The 19,663-nt window shown below is 38.3% G+C and overlaps 1 protein-coding gene across 8 annotated transcripts in view; it reads right to left on the minus strand.

The window, feature by feature from the left end:
• Positions 1 to 19,663, minus strand: part of HDAC8 (histone deacetylase 8) — a 307,901-nt gene that overhangs the window by 97,730 nt on the left and 190,508 nt on the right. For 2 of the 8 annotated variants that reach the window (XM_023551437.2, XM_064278560.1), the window contains one exon: positions 1,941 to 19,601. The exons of the other annotated variants lie outside the window; for them this stretch is intronic. In XM_023551437.2, coding sequence (XP_023407205.1) covers positions 19,578 to 19,601 — 24 coding nt within the window. In that variant the 3' untranslated portion in view covers positions 1,941 to 19,577. Of the gene's footprint in view, positions 1 to 1,940; positions 19,602 to 19,663 lie in introns of those variants that run through there. 8 annotated transcript variants of the gene reach the window in all.

The raw sequence follows: 19,663 nt of genomic DNA on the forward strand, positions 1-19,663 counted from the left end.
CAAACAGGAAGGGTTGGGTGGAGCTAGCTGGGAAAGTGCTGTGAAGTCATTGCCCAAAGTCTGGATTTCCATTTGAATAAGTAGAGATTCAAAGGTGGGTTATTAGAGACACAGTTGAAGTGAAGCCATGAAAAATGATTTGCACTGCAAGGTTGGAAAGAGGCGGTGAGGCCAGCCAAAAGGCAGTCACAATAACCCAGAGCAGACTGGGCATGGCAAACGTAGGCTGGAGATTTAAGGAGATGCAGAAAAGGAACGGTCTGGATTCGGTGAACAATTCTATATGGGAAAAGGCACAGAGATGGTGACAATTTCTGAAGATTATGAACAATAGAGTATGTACAGGGAAAGAACATAAGACCAGGGCTCAATTACAGTATAAAAATTATTCCTTATCAACCTGACCTATGTGCCTTAGTTTCCTAAGTAGGAATACAAAGAGGTTCCACATTCAAATTGTTGGCAAATCCTGTCAATTATAGATCAGAAATATCTCTTGAATTACTCTCTCCATCTTCACTGCCATCACCATAATCTAAGCTCCCATCAGTTCTCACCTGGACCACGGTATTAGCCTATACACTGGTCTCTCTGGTTTCCACTCAACACTCAGAATCATCTTTTAAAAATGAATATTAGATTATGTTACACCTCTGCTTAAAAACTTTTGGGCTCCCACTGTACTCAGAGTCAGATCCATGTTCTTTATCCCAGCCTACAAGGCTCCCACATGACCTGGTTCCTGCCTGCCTCCCTGACCTTATCTCAGCCCTCTTTCCCCTCACTTACTATAGTCACACTGACTTTTTTGTTTCTCCTTGAGCCCATCCAGCTCTTTCCTACCTTTTCACATGCTATTCCCTCTGCCTGGAATGTGGCTCTTTGACTGGCAGAGTTCTTCATGTCTTTCATACTTCAGAACTAAATTTGGCCTCCTCAGAGTAGTTAAGTCTTGATCTATGTATTATCTGTCTATTTTCTTCTTAGCACTTATCACAGTCTATAATTAGTTTTATTATTTGTTTATTGCTAATACCCCTTTAGATTACAAATCCTAAAAGGCGGGATCATCTATTTCACTGTTGTATTCACAGTACCTAGCACATAAACCCAAACCCAGTTCCGTCGAGTCAATTCCGACTCATAGCGACCCTACAGGACAGAGTAGAACTGCCCCACAGAGTTTCCAAGGAGTGCCTGGTGGACTAGCACATAGTGAGAGGTTAACAAATATTTGTGAATGAAAATAAATGATTGAAAGGGACAGTGTAAGCAGAGTTCATAAAAAATGGAGTAGTGAAGAAAGTGCAAGAAGAAGAAATTTTAAAAAGAGTTCCATTGTATTTTAAGACTAACATCTAGTTTCATCCAGCTTGCATTATAAAATATTAACAGGAATTATAGACAATAGACAGAGGGCTCAGGCTCCAAATCAGGGAGAATGGGGATAATGGGATTCAATTCTACTAATCAGAAATTTATTGAGTACTTACTATGTACCAGGCTCTATGTTGGGCACTCACTGTGAGGAATACAAAGATGAGTATGTTTAAACTCAAAGAGTTTATATTCAACAAACCAGAAACCAGAGATAAGCGCAAATATGATAAAAACAATTTAATTGAATGAAGGGCTCTAGGAGCTCAGAGGAAGGGACTTAGAGAACGCTTCAGGAAAAGTTACTCTAATACTGAAGTTAATAAGTTCTAGTCCATAATAAAATAAGAGCACGGACAGCCCTTTTATTTCTTTTTCTTGCCTAACTGGTCTGGCTAGAACTCGCAGTACAATATTGAATAGTAGTGGTGACAGTGGGCATCCTTGACATGCTCCTGATCTTAAGGGGAAAGCTCTCAGTCCTTCTCCATTGAGTATGATGTTAGCTGTGGGTTTTTCATAAATGCCTTTTATCAGATTGAGGAATTGCCTTTCTATTCTTAGTTTGTTGAGTTTTTTTTTTTTTTTTTGTCATGAAAGGGTCTTGTCAAATACCTTCTCTGCATCAATTGAGATGATCATGGGGTACATTTCCTTTGTTTTATCAATGTGTATTACACTGATTGATTTTCTAACGTTGAACCACCCTTACGTTCCTGGGGTAAATCCCACTCTATCATGGTGAATAACCCTTTTAATATGCTTTTGGATTCAGTTTGCTAGTATTTTGTTGAGAATTTTCTATCTATATTCACCTGTAGTTTTCTTTTTTTGTAGAGTTTTTGTCTGGCTTTGGTATCAGGGTAATGCTAGCCTCAGGGAAAGAATTAGGAAGCGTTCCCTCTGCTTCAGTTTTTGGGAAGGTATTAGAAGGACTGGAATCACTTCTTCCGTAAACGTTTGGTGGAATTCCCCAGTGAAGCCATATGGTCCAGAGCTCTTCTTTTGGAGGAGGTTTTTTTTTTTTTTTTTTTTTTTTTACTGATTCAATCTCTTCACTTATGGGTTTGTTGATATCTTCTATTTCTTCTTAAGTCAATGTAGGAAGTTTATGTGTTTCTAGGAATTTGTTCATTTCATCAAAGTTATCTAATTTGTTTGTGTACAGTTGCTCACAGTATTCTCTTATGAGCCTTTTTATTTCTTTATAGTCAGTTGTAATGTCCCCACTTCAACTTTTAATTTTAGATATTTGCGTCCTCTCTCTTTTTCTTTTGTCAGTCTTGCTAAGGGTTTGTTTCTTTTATAGATCTCAGAAAACCAACTTCTGGTTTCATTGATTCTCTTTTGTTTTTCATTTATTGCTGCTCTGATATTTGTTATTTCCTTCCTTATTGTTGCTTTGGGTTTGGCTTACTCTTCTTTTTCTAGTTCCTCAAGTTGTAAATTTAGGTTATTAATCTGAGATCTTTTTTTAATGTAGGCATTTACAACTATAAATCTCCCTCTGAGCATTGCTTTTGCTATGTCCCTTAAGTTTTGTTATGTTGTGCTTTCATTTTCATTCAACTCTAAGTATTTTCTGATTTCTCTTTTGATTTATTCCTTGACCTACTGATTGTTTAATAATGTGTTGTTTAATTTCCACATATTTGTGTATTTTACAGTTTTTATTATTAATTTCTAATTTCGCATCATTGTGATCAGAGAAGATACTTTGTATGATTTCTGGGCATTTTACCAGAGAAGAAATAAAATGATCAACAAGCATATGAAAAGATGCTCAACATCATTAGTCATCGTTGTCGTTGTGCCATCAAGTCGACTCTGACTCATAGTGAACCTATATGACAGAGTGGAACTGTCCCATAGGTTTTCCTAGGCTGAATTTTTACAGGAGCAGATCGCCAGGCCTTTCCCACAGTGGTGGGTTCAAACCACTGACCTTTCCGTTAGCAGTCTAGTGCTTAACCACTGTGCCACCAGGTCTCCTTCATTAGTCACTAGGGAACTGAAAATCAAAACCACAATGAGATACCACTTCACACACACTGGGATGGCTATGATTAGAAAACAAACAAACAGAAAACAGCAGGTGTTGGCAAGGATGTGGAGAAATAGGAACTCTCCTCCATTGTTGATGGGATTGAAAAATGGTATAGCTGCTGTGGAAAACAGTTTGCCAGTTCCTGAAAAAGTTAAACACAGAGCTACCATATGACCTGGCAATTCCACTCTTAGGTATATACACCCCCAAAGACTAGAAAACAGAGACTCAAACAGATACTTTTACACCAGTGTTCATTGCAGCATGGTTCACAATAGCCAAAAGGTGGAAACAACCCAAATGTCCAGCAACACATGAATGGATAAACAAAGTGTGGTATATGCAAACAATAGAATATTACTCAGCCATAAAGAAAAATGAAGTCCTGATATATGCTGCAACTTGGATGAACCTTGAAAACATTATGCTACGTGAAATAAATCAGTCACAAAAGGACAAATATTGTATGATCCCACTTATATAAAATATCTAGAATAGGCAAGTGTATTGAGGCGAAAGTTTGTTAGTGGTTATCAGGTATGGGTGAGAGGGGAGGATAAGGGATTCATTACTCAGGGTACACTGAACTTCTGTTAAGGGTGATGAAAAAAAGTTGGAAATGGATAGTAGTGATGGGTGAGCAACATGATAAATGTAATTAATGTTACTGAATTGTACATACAAAAATGTTTAAATTGCAAATGTTTCCTATATACAGTCATGCCTCACTTAACGTCCACAATATGGTCTGTGAAATAGGATGTCATGTGATTTGGATGTTGTGTGAACATGCCTAAATCACGAACGATAGCATTCACTGATTTTCCACCTTCATGTTGTTTAAATACCTTTTGTTTCACTTCCAGACTGATACTTCTCCTTTGCCTCTTCCTGCTGCTATCAGTAGCACTGGTTTTGCTACTTTTGGGAGCCATGATGCACTTCGTGGAAATATTAAAAAAAAAAAAACTAAACAGATAATGCTACAACACTCAAGAGACATGCTATATATGAGATTGGATGCTGCCGCCTACGAGTTGAAGCATACACCGTTACGTGGTAAACTTTGTAAGTAGGGGAAGTTCACATGAAAAGGATGATAGAAAGTATAGTACATACATAAACCGGTAACATAGGTGGTTATTATGACTTTCAAGACATAATATTATAGGTTATATATGTACTGTACCATTATATGCCTGGTAGCACAATCACTTTGTATACAAGAGACACGAGATACATGTGTTGTGTGTGGGAAGCTGTTGTGTTCGCTAGTCCAGTTACGTCCACTCTGTCCTGTTCTCCAATGGAGATTTCTGAACTCTATTATAACCTTATGGGACCATGGACGTTCCCCAAATAGATGTTATACAGTGCATGACTATATATATATTTACCACAGTAAAAAGATACAGTCAATAATGCAGCAAATGCAAGTATAAATGAACTATAGCATTTTTTCTTTTTTTCATGGGAATAGTGCAAAATAGAATTTATCATAATTCCTGCTTTTGAAGGGGCGCAGTGGTTAAGAGCTTGGCTGCTAGCAAAAGTTCAGCAGTTTGAATCTACCAGCCGCTCCTTAGAAACACTATGGAGCAGTACTACTCTGTCCTACAGGGTCCCTATGAGTCAGAATCGACTCAGTGGTAACGGATTCGGTTTTTTGGTTTAACCTTGTAACAGTATTACTATTTATTATCATTAAGTAGTGAGTATGTCTGTATGTGCTGTGACATGTTTTATGCATCCCATCTGTCAGGAATAAAAAACAAATTTTGATCAAACATGCTAAGGAAAAGATTAAATTACCTTTTAGTTCTTTCTATATAAAATGACATTACAAAATCATTGTCATATGAAGAGATGATTAAAAAGTATATAACAAAAAAAATGCAGAAAACAAGTACTACAGATGTGTCTCACAGTTAATTAATAAAACACATGTTAGAATTGTTTTGGTTTTTGTGATGTTTATAGTATCTTTCAGCTTTTTAAGATTTGTAAATTGTTGCAGTTCCTTTTCTCAATCCAAATATTCAGTTTTGAACCTTAATTTTATATTCTCTTTCTTCCCTCCCCCCACAACTGGGTAACCTCAGGCCTACCAAACCTTAGTCTGCATCTGCCCTCTATTTTAGCATTTATACTGTTTCCATGCCTGTGGCCTCCTTAAGATCGTGAACCTTTCCAGAGCAGGAACTGGGTCTTCATTTTGCTTCTCTAGTGCTTGTCAGAATGATGATGACACAGGGTAGCTCTTTAATAAATGATTGTTGGTTGAACTAATGAATGAACAAATGACTAGAAGGAACAGAAGATGTATGTTAGGTGATTAATGAAGTGAGTGGTCTGGGAGATTAGCTGAGAGGATTTGGGAGAATGAACACGGAGGCAAGAAGGGAGTAGTCAAGTGACCGAAGAATGCTAGCTCCTTTTTAAAAATGATTCATTTTCCAGTCTAAGGTCATGCCAGGAACAGAAAAGGGAGGCTTACTGATACAAAAAGTCTAAAAGGAAACCAATCCTTTAGTTTCAAAATAAAAAACAATAGGACTCTCCTCTCTTGCCCAAGTATCTTTCCTGTTCTTTACTCCCCTCTACTACTCACTCACTAGCTGTGTGGCCTTGGGAAAATCAATTACAGTAACCAATCTGAGAACAGTTTTCTCTTTTATAAATGTAGATAAGTGCCTCACAGGGTAGTTGTGAGGGCTAAGTTAAATAAGGCCTATGAAAGTACCCAAACACAGTACCAAGTATATAAAAAAAAAACCAAACCCATTGGCTTTGCATCGATTCCGACTCATAGCGACCCTATAAGACAGTGTAGAACTGCCTCATAGTATTTCCAAAGAGCACCTGGTGGTTTCAAACTGCCTACTTTTAGGTTAGTAACTGTAGCACTTAACCACTACGCCACTAGGGTTTCCACCAGGTGTATAGTAGGTGCTTCATAAATATTAGTTTCTTTTTTTTTTTTTGTGCTTCTTTTCAGTGAGTTCTGTTAATTCTCTTTAAAGAGGCAGAGTTTCCTCACTCTCCCATGCTCTTGTCCTTCCATTGTACTCCTCTAAGGAGATAGTGTTTTCCTCACCTTGGAAGAAACCCTGTCTCCTTACAGGGTTACTTAACCTCCCTTAGAATATTTTTCCTGGTTACAAAAAAAAGTCCTGAAGTTTACAAGGCCAGTGTGTGATCTAGCGGGAAATGTAGACACATTTTACATTAACAGTAAAAGGACAAAGAGTCCAGTTTCAATTTGTGCAGATATTTTGTTATCTTGGCATGTGCTTAAGAGCAGAAGCAGGAAAGCAGCGATTAACTGAAGGTCCCTACAACAACGCAAGTTTTTAATTAATTCCTCTGATTTTATTAAATGATGCAATTTGAAAAGATATTAGGCATAAACTAGCTGATAAATGCCCAGTGCCTCAGCCTACCACCTGCTGTGTTCCTAGTTGGGCTAGGGAGAGATCCTTCCGTCAATGCCAGAAACCTACATTTCAGAAGGTCCTACTTCCTAAAAGTGTACACCAGTGAGAAGTAACTGTGGGACATTGTCCCAGAAAGGGGGAGTCATTGGGTACAAAGGTCGGGATGGAGCATGATGCAGCCCAATACTTTTGGGTTCTGCTTTTCAAAAAGGGGCAAAATTCAGGTTAGAAAATTGCTTCATGGGGTGTGTGTGTGGATTGGAGTATAAGAAGATTGGAATGGGGAACAGGGCCTCATCTAGTAACCAGTTAAGAACTGAAGGTGAAAGCAAGTGAGAGGAGGAGGTTGCTATTCCCTCTCACAGTTGCCTGCTGCAGCAATCAGCACCCCTTTTCTAGCTGCAGAAATGACGGTTTGAGGGTCTTTTATTTCTGTTGCTTCCATTTGACCAACAGTTGGCAGCTCTGTCAGTTGTACGAATTAGCTCCCCAAACAAGCTGCACTTATTTGTTGTGAACATATTAAGGAAGTATTCTTGGTTTATAAAAATCAACAAAAATGACATAATAGAATACAATTTCCAGAAATTGACTCCTTTACTCCTTTTAGATGTAAAATTTTTTTACGTCTATTTTTATCTTCTCTTCTTTCGCCTGATATTAGAGAAAGGGTTATTTTGCCTTCTGTCCATGAGTAAACCCCTGACCTGGGTTCCAGATTTTAACTCTTCTTGCCTCCTCCACTGGAACCTTGAACCGTTGATTATTTCCTTTACTCTCAACTCAATTGCCTTAAATGTCTCTGACTTTTACTACATCCTTCTTTCCTCAGTAAACAAACATGCACAGGTCATTCTCCTTTAAAAATGACCAAACGAACAAACATCTCTTGAACCTGTTTCCCTTTTGATCTAAGAAAATAAAAACAGAAGCTTCTTTGCTATTCCTCCTTAAAATGTCATGTCCCCATTTCCAGCCACTTTCTTTCAAGCAACAGTAGAACTAAAAAATGGGTTGTGAGTAGCTTTGCAGGGAAGATTTCCCACATTCCATCAGGCACTATTAGTTACTTTTTCACTGGATTCCCATAGCATTGTGTTCATATTGCTATTATGGTACTTATCAACTTGAACTGTAACTTGTCTGTTTACATTGTGTCTGTAATTTATCTCTTTGTATTTTTGTCACTCCTGCTAAACCACAAGTCGCTAAAATGAGTGAACTGACTTTCATCTTGGTGTTCCCAGGACAGAATATTTCAGAGTAAGTACCCAATAAATGTTGAGTGGAAGAGAAGGGGGCTAACAGCTATTGAACCACGGCCATGTACCAGTATTTCTGTGAGATGGGTGTCATTATACTTACTTTACAGAGGAGGAAATTGTAAATTTTCACCTTGGAAAAAACCTTATCTACTTATAGGGATACTTAGCCTCCTTTGGAATATTTTTCCTGGTTTTAAAAAAAAGTCTACAGAGTTTGAGGAAATTGCCTAAATGCTAGTACTAATAACTATTAAATACTAGAGCTGTAATTCAAATTCATATCTGCCTGATTTCAAAATCTGTGCCCTTTCTGTAATGCTGCCCCTAGTATCTTATACTCTGAGTCCCAGCTCTGGTCTTATCAGTTCTCTCACACTTTTCATCCCCCTATCTGTGTTCTCTGACCTCACAGAGACTCCCCAGTCTCCTAGTCTCTATTTTCTCCCAGTTTATCTGGCCCCCTCTTGGGCTCATATCTAGCCTAGCTGCTTAAACCCTCTTTCACCATCACCTTAAACCTCTGTGCTTTTGCCTCACCTGCTTGGAAAAATCACCACTCCAGAGCAATCCTCCAATTTGCCTTCTCTAGCAAATTCACTGTTGCCTTCACCATTGAAGAAAATCATACCACTGGACAGATTGGTATCATAAATCTATGGTGCCCAACATTAGATATGCTTACCAGGCTATTTCATTATTCTTTCACTTGTCTCTGGTCAGCTCCCTCTCCCACTCTGAATTACTGTTCCAACATTTACCACTTTCCCTAAGCGCCCTATTGATCTCTCATTTCACTCTTGGCCATTTAGGATGGTTCCTTTTTTTTTTCTATAATAAACAAAGTTAAGGTGAGTATCCTTGTACATATATTTTTTTCAATTGAGATTTTTTCTTTAAAATGAACCTCTTTGAAAGAGTTAGCCTCACCAATTGCTACCATTTTCTTTACCTTCTATTCACCATTAAACCTACTATATGGTGGCTGCTGCTCCCTACAATTTATTGAAATTCCTGTTATCAAGGTCACCATTAGCCTCCATGTTATCAAATCTAACCCAAACTTGTGAGTGAGCTCTTAGTTTACTGGACCTCTGAGCTACATCTGACACTTCTCAGCATTCTCTTCATCTTTTAAACTTTCAACTCCTAGTTTTCATGATCTTACTCCATTTTTTTCCCATATAAATGTTAACTAATGGTTAATGTGTGTTTATCAGGCACTATTCTAAGGGGCTTACATGTTTTAACTCCTTTAATCCTCACAATAATCAAGGTTTAGAGAGGTAAAATAACTTGCCTAAAAGTCACATAGCTGATAAGTAGCTGAGGCCAAAGTATATAAACCCACACTGACTGAGTTCAGAGTCCATGCTTTTCATCACTGCTTCTCCTTGTGAACATTCTTCTGTGACCTCATTTTTGCTGATCCCTTAAACACTGAAATTCTCCAAGATTCCCTACTTAGCACTGTGGCCTCCCTCTTATACACTCTTCATGGGTAATTTCATCCACCCTCATGGTTTTAACCCTTTCTTACATGCTCTTAAAACTCAAATCTATATGCACTCATGACTTTTTCTCAGAGATTCAGATTCTTACATTCCACTGCATCTTGGATGGATGGAGCCCTGGTGGTGCAGTGGTTAAGAGCTACGGGAGCTAGGCAAAATGTCAGTGGTTCGAATCCACCAGCTGCTCCTTGGAAACCCTATGTGGCACTTCTACTCTGTCTTATAGGGTCACTATGCATAGGCAAGGGGTTTGGGTTTTAGGGGGATTTTCTTGGATGGATCCACTTGGGTGTTCCATTAGCACCTTGTGTTCAACGTAGAAAACGCTTTGCTCCTCTTACTACATTTTTTTAAATAATTTTTATACTGCTTTAAGTGAAAGTTTACAAATCAAGTCAGTCTCTGACATAAAAACTTACATACACCTTGCTACATACTCCCAATTACTCTCCCCCTAATGAGACAGCCTGCTCTCTCCCTCCACTCTCTCTTTTTCTCTCCCTTTTGCCAGCTTCTAACCCCTTCCACCCTCTCATCTCTCCTCCAGGCAGGAGATGCCAACATAGTCTCAAGTGTCCACCTGATCCAAGAAGCTCACTCTTCACCAGCATCCCTCTCCAACCCATTGTCCAGTCCAATCCATGTCTGAAGAGTTGGCTTTGGGAATGGTTCCTATCCTGGGCCAACAGAAGGTTTGGGGACCATGACCACTGGGATTCTTCTAGTCTAAGTCAGACCATTAAGTCTGGTCTTTTTATGAGAATTTGGGGTCTGCATCCCACTGTTCTACTGCTCCCTCAGGGTTTCTCTGTTGTGCTCCCTGTCAGGGCAGTCATCGGTTGTACCCGGGCACCATCTAGTTCTTCTGGTCTCAGGATGATGTAAGTCTCTTAGTTCATGTGGCCCTTTCTGTGTCTTGGGCTCATAATTATCTTGTGACCTTGGTGTTCTTCATTCTCCTTTGATCCAGGTGGGTTGAGACCAATTGATGCATCTTAGATGGCCGCTTTTTAGTATTTAAGACCCCAGACGCCACATTTCAAAGTGGGATGCAGAATGTATTCTTAATAGAATTTATTTTGCCAATTGACTTAGACGTCCCCTGAAGCCATAGTCCCCAAATCCCCGCCCTTGCTCCCCTGACCTTCGAAGCATTCAGTTTATCCAGGAAACTTCTTTGCTTTTGGTCCAGTCCAGTTGAGCTGACCTTCCCTGTATTAAGTGTTGTCCTTCCCTTCACCTAAAGTAGTTCTTATCTACTATCTAATCAGTAAATAACCCTCTCCCACCCTTCCTCCCTCCCCCCTCTCATAACCACAAAAGAATGTGTTCTCAGTTTAAACTATTTCTCAAAATCTTATAATAGTGGTCTTATAGAATATTTGTCCTTTGGCGTCTGACTAATTTCACTCAGCATAATGCCTTCCAGGTTCCTCCATGTTATGAAGTGTTTAACAGATTCATCACTGTTCTTTATCGATGTGTAGTATTCCATTGTGTGAATATACCATAATTTATTTATCCATTCATCCGATGATGGGCACCTTGGTTGCTTCCAGCTTTTTGCTTTTGTAAACAGAGCTGCAGTAAACATGGGTGTGCATATATCTGTTCGTGTAAAGGCTCTTATTTCTCTAGGATATATTACGAGGAGTGGGATTTCTGGGGTTGTATGGTAGTTCTATTTCTAACTTGTTCTGGAAATGCCAGATAGATTTCCACAGTGGTTGTACCATTTTACATTCCCACCAGCAATGTATAAGAGTTCCAATCTCTCCGCAGCCTCTCCAACATTTATTATTTTGTGTTTTTTGGATTAATGCCAGCCTTGTTGGAGTGAGATGGAATCTCATCATAGTTTTAATTTGCATTTCTCTAATGGCTAATGATCGAGAGCGTTTTCTCATGTATCTGTTAGCCGCCTGAACATCTTCTTTAGTGAAGTGCGTGTTCATATCCTTTGCCCAAGTTTTAATTGGGTTGTTTGTCTTTTTGTGGTTGGGTTTTAACAGAATCATATAGATTTCAGAGATCAGGTGCTGGTCGGAGATGTCATAGCTGAAAATCTTTTCCCAGTCTGTAGGTGGTCTTTTTACTCTTTTGGTGAAGTCTTCAGATGAGCATAGGTGTTTGATTTTTAGGAGCTCCCAGTTATCTGGTTTCTCTTCGTCATTTTTAGTAATGTTTTGTATTCTGTTTATGCCTTGTTTTAGGGCTCCTAAGGTTGTCCCTATTTCTTCTTCCATGATCTTTATCGTTTTAGTCTTTATGTTTAGGTCTTTGATCCACTTGGAGTTAGTTTTTATGCACGGTGTGAGATATGGGTCCTGTTTCATTTTTTTGCAAATGGATATCCAGTTATGCCAGCACCATTTGTTAAAAAGACTATTCCTTACTTAACTGACACTGTTTTGCCCATTTTTAAATAGGGTTATTTGTCTTTTTGCAGTTGGGTTTTTGCAGTGTCATGTAGATTTTAGCGATCAGACACTGGTTGGAAATGTCATAGCTAAAAGCTTTTTCCCAGTCTGTAGGCAGTCTTTTTACTCTTTTGGTGAAGTCTTTGGATGAGCATAGGTGCTTCACTTTTAGGAGCTCCCAGTTATCTAGTTTTTCTTCTGCATTCTCTATAATGTTTTGTATACTGTTTATGCTATGTTTATCGTTTTAGATTTTATATTCAGGTCTTTGATCCATTTTGAGCTCGTTTTTGTGTATGGAGTGAGGTATGGGTCTTCTTTCATTTTTTTGCAGATGGATATCCAGTTATGCCAGCACCATTTGTTAAAAAAGACTGTTTTTTTTTTCCCCCATTTAACTGTTTTGGGGCCTTTGTCAAATATCAACTGCTCATATGTGGATGGATTTATGTCTTGATTCTCAATTCTGTTCCACTGGTCTATGTATCTGTCGTTGTACCAGTACCAGGCAGTTTTGACTACTGTGGCGGGATAATAGGTACAAAAAGCAGGTAAAGTAAGGCCTCCCACTTTGTTCTTCATTTTCAGTAATGCCTTATTTATCTGGGGCCTCTTTCCCTTCCATATGAAGTCAGGATTTGTTTCTCCATCTCATTAAAGAATGTCGTTGGGATTTGGATCGGAATTGCATTATAGGTACAGTTCGCTCTTGGTAGAATAGACATTTTTATAATGTTAAGTCTTCCCATCCATGAGCAAGGTATGTTTTTTCACTTAAGTAAGTCTCTTTTGGTTTGTTGCAGAAGTGTACTGTAGTTTTCTTTATGTAAGTCTTTTACATCTCTGGTAAGATTTATTCCTACGTATTTTATCTTCGTGGGGACTACTGTAAATGGCATTGATTTGGTGATTTCCTCTTCGATGTTCTTTTTGTTGGTGTAGAGGAATCCAATTTTTGTATGTTTATCTTGTATCCCGATACTCTGCTGAACTCTTCCATTAGTTTCAGGAGTTTTCTGGAGGATTCCCTACGGTTTTCTGTGTATAAGATCATGTCATCTGCAAATAGAGATACTTTTACTTCATCCTTACCAATCTGGATGCCCTTTATTTCTTTACCTAGCCGAATTGCTCTGGCTAGGACCTCCAACACAATGTTGAATACGAGTGGTGATAAAGGGCATCCTTGTCTGGTTCCCGATCTCAGTGGGAATGCTTTCACTCTCTCTCCGTTTAAGGTGATGCTGGCTGTTGGGTTTGTATAAATGCCCTTTATTATGTTGAGGAATTTTCCTTCTATTCCTATTTTGCTGAGAGTTTTTATCATGAATGAGTGTTGAACTTTGTTAAATGCCTTTCCTGCATCAATTGATAGAATCATGTGATTCTTGTCTTTTTTTTTTATTTATGTGGTGGATTATATTAATTGTTTTTCTAATGTTGAACCATCCCTGCATACCTGGTATGAATCCCACTTGGTCATGGGGAATTATTTTTTTGATATGTTGTTGAATTCTATTGGCTGGAATTTTGTTGAGGATTTTTGCATCTACGTTCACGAGGGATATAGGTCTATAGTTTTCTCTTCTTGTATCTTTACCTGGTTTTGTTATCAGGGATATGGTGGCTTCATAGAATGAGTTTGGTAGTATTCCGTCCTTTTCTATGCGCTGAAATGCCTTTAGTAGTACTGGTGATAACTCTTCTCTGAAAGTTTGGAGGAACTCTGCAATGAAATCATCCTGACCAGGGCTTTTTTTTGTTGGGAGTTTTTTGATAACCTTTTCAATCTCTTCTTTTGTTATGGGTGTATTTAGTTGTTCTTCCTTGGTTTGTGGTAGCTTAGGTAGGTAGTGTGTTTCCAGGAATTCATCCATTTATTCTAGGTTTTCAAATTTGTTTGTGTACAATTTTTTCATAGTAATGTGATATGATTCTTTTAATTTCAGTTGGGTTTGTTGTAATATCGCCCATCTCATTTCTTATTCAGCTTATTTGCTTCCTCTCCTGTTTTTCTTTTGTCAGTTTGGCCAATGGTTTATCAATTTTGTTGATCTTTTTCAAAAAACCAGCTTTTGATCTGGTTAATTCTTTCAGTTGTTTTTCTGCTTTCTATTTCATTTAGTTCAGCTCTAATTTTTAGTATTTGTTTTCTTCTGGTGCCTGTGGGTTTCTTTGTTGCTCTCTTTTTATTTGTTCAAGTCGTAGGGATAATTCTTTCATTTTGGTCCTTTCTTCTTTTTGTATGTGTGCATTTATTGATATAAATTGGCCTCTGAGCACCACTTTTTCTGTCTCCCAAAGGCTCTGATAAGAAGTGTTTTCATTCTCGTTGGATTCTCTGAATTTCTTCATTCCATCCTTAATGTCTTCTATAATCCCGTCTTTTTCGAGCAGGGTATTATTCAGTTTCCAAGTGTTTGATTTCTTTTCCCTGTTATTGATTTTCACTTTCATGGCCTTATGGTCAGAGAAGATGCTTTGTAATATTTCAATGTTTCGGATTCTGCTAAGGCTTGCTTTATGACCTAATAGATGGTCTATTCTAGAGAATGTTCCATGTGCACTAGAAAAGAAAGTATACTTGGTTGGTGTTGGGTGGAGTGTTCTGTATATGTCTATGAGGTCAAGTTGGTTGATTGTGGCATTTAGATCTTCCGTGTCTTTATTGAGCTTCTTTCTGGATGTCCTGTCTTTCACCGAAAGTGGTGTGCTGAAGTCTCCTAGTATTATTGTGGAGTTGTCTATCTCACTTTTCAATGCTGATAGAGTTTGTTTTATGTATCTCAAAGCCCTGTCATTGGGTGCATAAATATTTAATATGGTTATATCTTCTTGGTGTATTGTCTGATGGATTTAATCTTAAAGTCTATTTTGTCAGAAATTAATATTGCCACTCCTCTTTTTCGATTGTTGCTTGATTGGTATATTTTTTCCATCCTTTGAATTTTAGTTTGTTTGCGTCTCTCTGAGTCTAAGGTGTGTCTCTTGTAGGCAGCATATAGATGTATCTTTTTTTAAAATCCATTCTGCCACTCTTTGTCTCTTTATTGGTGTATTTAGTCCATTTACATTCAGGGTTATTATGGATAGGTATGAATTTAGTGCTATCATTTCGATGTCTTTTTTTTGTGTGTTGTTTACAGTTTCTTTTTCCCACTTAATTTTTTGTGCTGAGTAGTTTATATATTGTCTTCTTATTCGTTATTGATTTTGTTTCTGCTGAGTCTCTATTTTTTTTCTTGTATTTTATTTTGATGAGTAGAATTGTTAGTCTCTTTCGTGGTTACCTTAATATTTACCTCTGTTTTTCTAAGTTTAAACCTAACTTTTATTTCTTTATATCGCTTTGACTTCCTCTCCATATGAAAAATCTATGACTACATTTCTTAGTCCCTCTTTTTTTGTTGTTTTAATGTTGTCTTCTTTTACATAATGACATTGCTGTTTCCCTTTTTTGAGGATTTTTTAAATCTTGATTTATTTTTGTGATTTCCCTATCTGGGTTGATATTTGGTTGTTCTAGTCTTGGGTTGATATCTGATATTATTGATTTTCTAACCAGAGAACTGCCTTAAGTATTTCTTGCAGTTTTTGGTTTTTATGAATTCTCTAAACTTCTGTTTATCTTGAAATGTCCTAATTTTGTCTTCATATTTGAGAGACAGTTTTGCTGGATATATGTTTCTTGGCTGGCAGTTTTTTTCCTTCAGTGCTTTATATAAGTCATCCCATTGCCTTCTTGCCTGCATGGGTTCTGCCGAGTACTCCGAGCTTATTCTTATTGACTCTCCTTCGTAGGTGGCTTTTTGTTTATCCCTAGTTACTCTTAAAATTTCACTGTATCTTTGGTTTTGGCAGGTTTGATTATAATATGTATTGGTGACTTTTAGATTTACCTTAGGTGCAGTTCAATGAGCACCTTGGATAGATATCTTCTCATCTTTCATGATATCAGGGAAGTTTTCTGCCAACAATTCTCTCTCTATTGTCTGTTATCCCTCCCTTTTCTGGCACTCCAATCACTCGTAGGTTATTTCTCTTGATAGAGTCCCACGTGATTCTTAGGGTTTGTTCATTTTTTAAAATTCTTTTAACTGGATTATTCTTTGCATATATTGGTGCCAAGTGTTTTACCTTTAATCTCGGTAATTCTGCCTTCCACTTCCTCAGTTCTGCTCCTATGACTTTCTATTGAGTTGTCTAATTCTTTAATGTTATTGTTAATCCTCTGAATTTCTGATTGCTGTTTCCATATGGATTCTTGCAGCTTATTAAGTTTTTCATTATGTTCTTGAATAACCTTTTTAATTTCTTCAACTTCTTTATCTGTGTGTTCCTTGGCTTCTTCTGCATTTCGCCTGTTTTCTTTCATGATGTCTTGAAGAGTTCTGCATATTAATCTTCTTTATTCTGCATTTGGTAATTCCAGGAGTACAGCTTCATCTGGAAAATTCCCTGAGTGTTTGTTTTGAGAGCTTGTTGAAGCAATCATGGTCTGCTTCTTTATGTGATTTGATATTAAATGTTTTCTCTGAGCCATCTATAAATTATTGTATTAGTTTATGTTTGCTTACTGTATCCTAGCTTCTTGCTTTGTTTTGTTTTGATATGCCCAAATAGACTGCTTGAGTGAGCTACCTTGATTATTTGTGCCTTTGAAGCTCTAACATCCTGTCACCAGATGGCTACAGCTGTTACCAGGTATATGATCTTAGGAGTCCATTCCCTTTTCTTGTTTGGATCTATCTCAGGTGTCCAGGTAGTTGGTCATCAAGTGTGTGGTACAGGCTCTGTCCTACAGTCTTAGAGGGCCAGGTGTGATTGGTGTAGGTACAGGTATCTGGTTGCAGCAGGGGATCACGCTCTTAACAAGGCAAGGGGTTGACAACCATCCCCTGAGTGTCTGTGAGGAAAGCATGTCCCTGTTCCCTAGAGCACACAGGTGGGTGGGTTCTGCAGCCTGACCGTGGGCATTCAATGCTTTTCGTTGTAAGGACTGGGAGGTATGTCTTATTCTTGGACCCCTGTTGCGGGTGGCTTGGTGATCTGGGTGGAGCCACTGGTCCTTCAGCCTCTGATGTGGATAGGTGAGAACCCTGTTTAATAGGGAAAACGGTGTCAAACATCAAACACACACCTCTCCACCACACAGCTGAAACAGTTGCCGTCTGCCAACAAGGGCCTATTCTCTTGAAATGGGGCCACACAGGTGCATTTGTGGGGGGAGGTAGTCAATGTCTGTGGGCCATTTGTACCTGGACAGGAACCACTTCTGTCCTGAGCTCCCCAGCTTAGTGGAGCTGGCAGATTATCTTTTCCCCCAATTGTTAATTTATTCCTTTTTCATGGCTGGGAGAATGGCTCAGGATGCGCAACAGGACCTATCTCAGGCCCAGAGAAATTGAGAGCCACTGAAGCCATTTCAGAGGCTGGAGGCCCAGTAAAATAAGTGCAAGGACTTAGCTTTTGCCGAGAGTGCCGTTCTTCTCTGGTTCCGCAGCTGTGAGTAGGGTGTTTGGCTCGCTGTCTCTCCCTGAGGAAACCACTTCCGGAACAGTACTGCCAGGCCCGCCGCGGTCGCTCCAGGGGTGGTGCCTGAGGGTTCCCGGTGATTCAGGTCCAGCAACTCCTCGCCACTTCTAAACAATTTCTTCCTGACCCTGCTGCTCAGTCTAGTTTCTAACTTAGCCTTTGATGTTCAGTGCTCCTAGCTTGTCATATATGTAATCATTTTACTTGTTTTTTCAGGCCTTTGTTGTTGGAGGGATCACTGGAAGCCTCTGACTACTCTGCCGGCTTAGCCCCATCTCCTCTCTCTCTTGCTTTCTAAGATGTATTTCTGTTCTTTAGAGCAGGTTTTTGTTTGTTTTAAACAAAGAGTCCACTGATGGGCTTTAGGAAATTGATGAATGCTCTGAAATTGTACCCGAAATTATGTGTGTGTAAGCATTTGTCTGTTAGGAGAGTTGATCAGATTTCCAAAGTGGCTCATGACCACCCAAAAGATTATGAACCACTGGTATGGAGAAATCATTGTGTTGTATGGGCTGTACTTAAACAAACAAAAATGATGTTTTGTGAAAAGCATGTTCTGTGAAATGCTTAGGTATATGTGACCTGGAAGGGAGTCCTTTGGAGTTGCCTTGGGAGGCAGGCCAAGTGTAGTGGAAAGTCAGCTAAGATTCTTCTAGCTGTGGGGATAATACTGGTTTCACTAGCTTGTTAGGAGACCATGTGAAGTAATTTTTATAAGCACTACTACTGAAATGTTAGGCACAAAGCAGGTGCTTAATAAATGTTATTTCTCTTCCCCTTCCTTCTCATAGGGTTGTTGTGAGGATTGAATAAAATACTGCTATAAAAACTAAATGAAATAATACATGTTGTATTTGTCTTGCAAGTGGTAGATATTTAACAAATGTTTATTTCTCTCCCATGTATTTCTTATATTAAAACTTTGGGCCCTACCAATGAAAGTAGGGAAAAGGGGATAAGCTCAGAAATCTGATAGATTTGGGTTTGAATCCTGGCTCTGTTATTTATGAACTGATCCTGGGCAAGTTACTTTCTGAGTCTTAGTTTTCTCATCTGTATATTGGGGTACCGAAGGTTGATGGGAGATGTAAAGATAATATATATAAAGGACCTAGCATATAGATACATCTACATGGGATATGATTGGTGCTTAATAAATGTTACTTTTTTTTCTCATTCAAAGAGTTCCTAAATCCTCACTCAATAAAGCCTTTCTGCAATAGGAGGGCAGTTAGTTGTGAATCTTTGGCGCTATGACCTTTTCTAAATATACAACTGAAATATACTACTTCTAGCATTTATCTTCATTCATACTCACCTCTACTTATATAAAATGGTAATATTTCATTTAGATAGGCTTTCAGTGTTTTGGCCCATAAGCTGTGTCAGCAAGTGCTGTTTAGCTAAATCCACACAGCACCCAACACAGCACAATGTTCAATTTCTTTACTTATTAGGCATTCATTGTGTGCCAAATTCTCAGCACTGAGGGGCTAAGAGCAAACAAGTCACTGGTTCTGAGGAGTTTTACCAATATTTTTGACATAACAATAATAATATATAAAATTCATTGAGTACTTACTATATGCCAGCCACTGTGTTAAGCACTTTACCTAGACCAACACAGTTAATCTTCACAATAATCTGCATTTTATAGATGAGGAAACGGGCACAGGCTGGTAAAATAATTTGGCCAACTTGCCTAGTACATATTGCTACTATAATCACTCCCCGGTGCTGGTCAATGAAAGTAGGTCTGTCTGATAAATATATTTATTTAATTTTTTAAGTTTTAATTAAAAAAAAATTTTTTTTATTATAAAGGGAGGAGGGTAATGGGACATAAAGGGAAGTAAGGTTTCTGCACTACACTCAAAGGTGTAAAATGTTGATACCAGTAGACTGAGATAAGTTACATGTGTATAAACTAATACCTGAAGCAACCACTAAAAAAACTATATAAAGGGATACATTCAGAAACACTATAGATAAATAAAAATATAATTCTAAAAAATATTCAAGTAACATGCAAGAAGGCAGGAGGAAAAAACCAAAGAATCAGAAATAG

This window comes from Loxodonta africana, chromosome X (genome assembly GCF_030014295.1).
Source record: "Loxodonta africana isolate mLoxAfr1 chromosome X, mLoxAfr1.hap2, whole genome shotgun sequence".
NCBI lineage: Eukaryota > Metazoa > Chordata > Mammalia > Proboscidea > Elephantidae > Loxodonta > Loxodonta africana.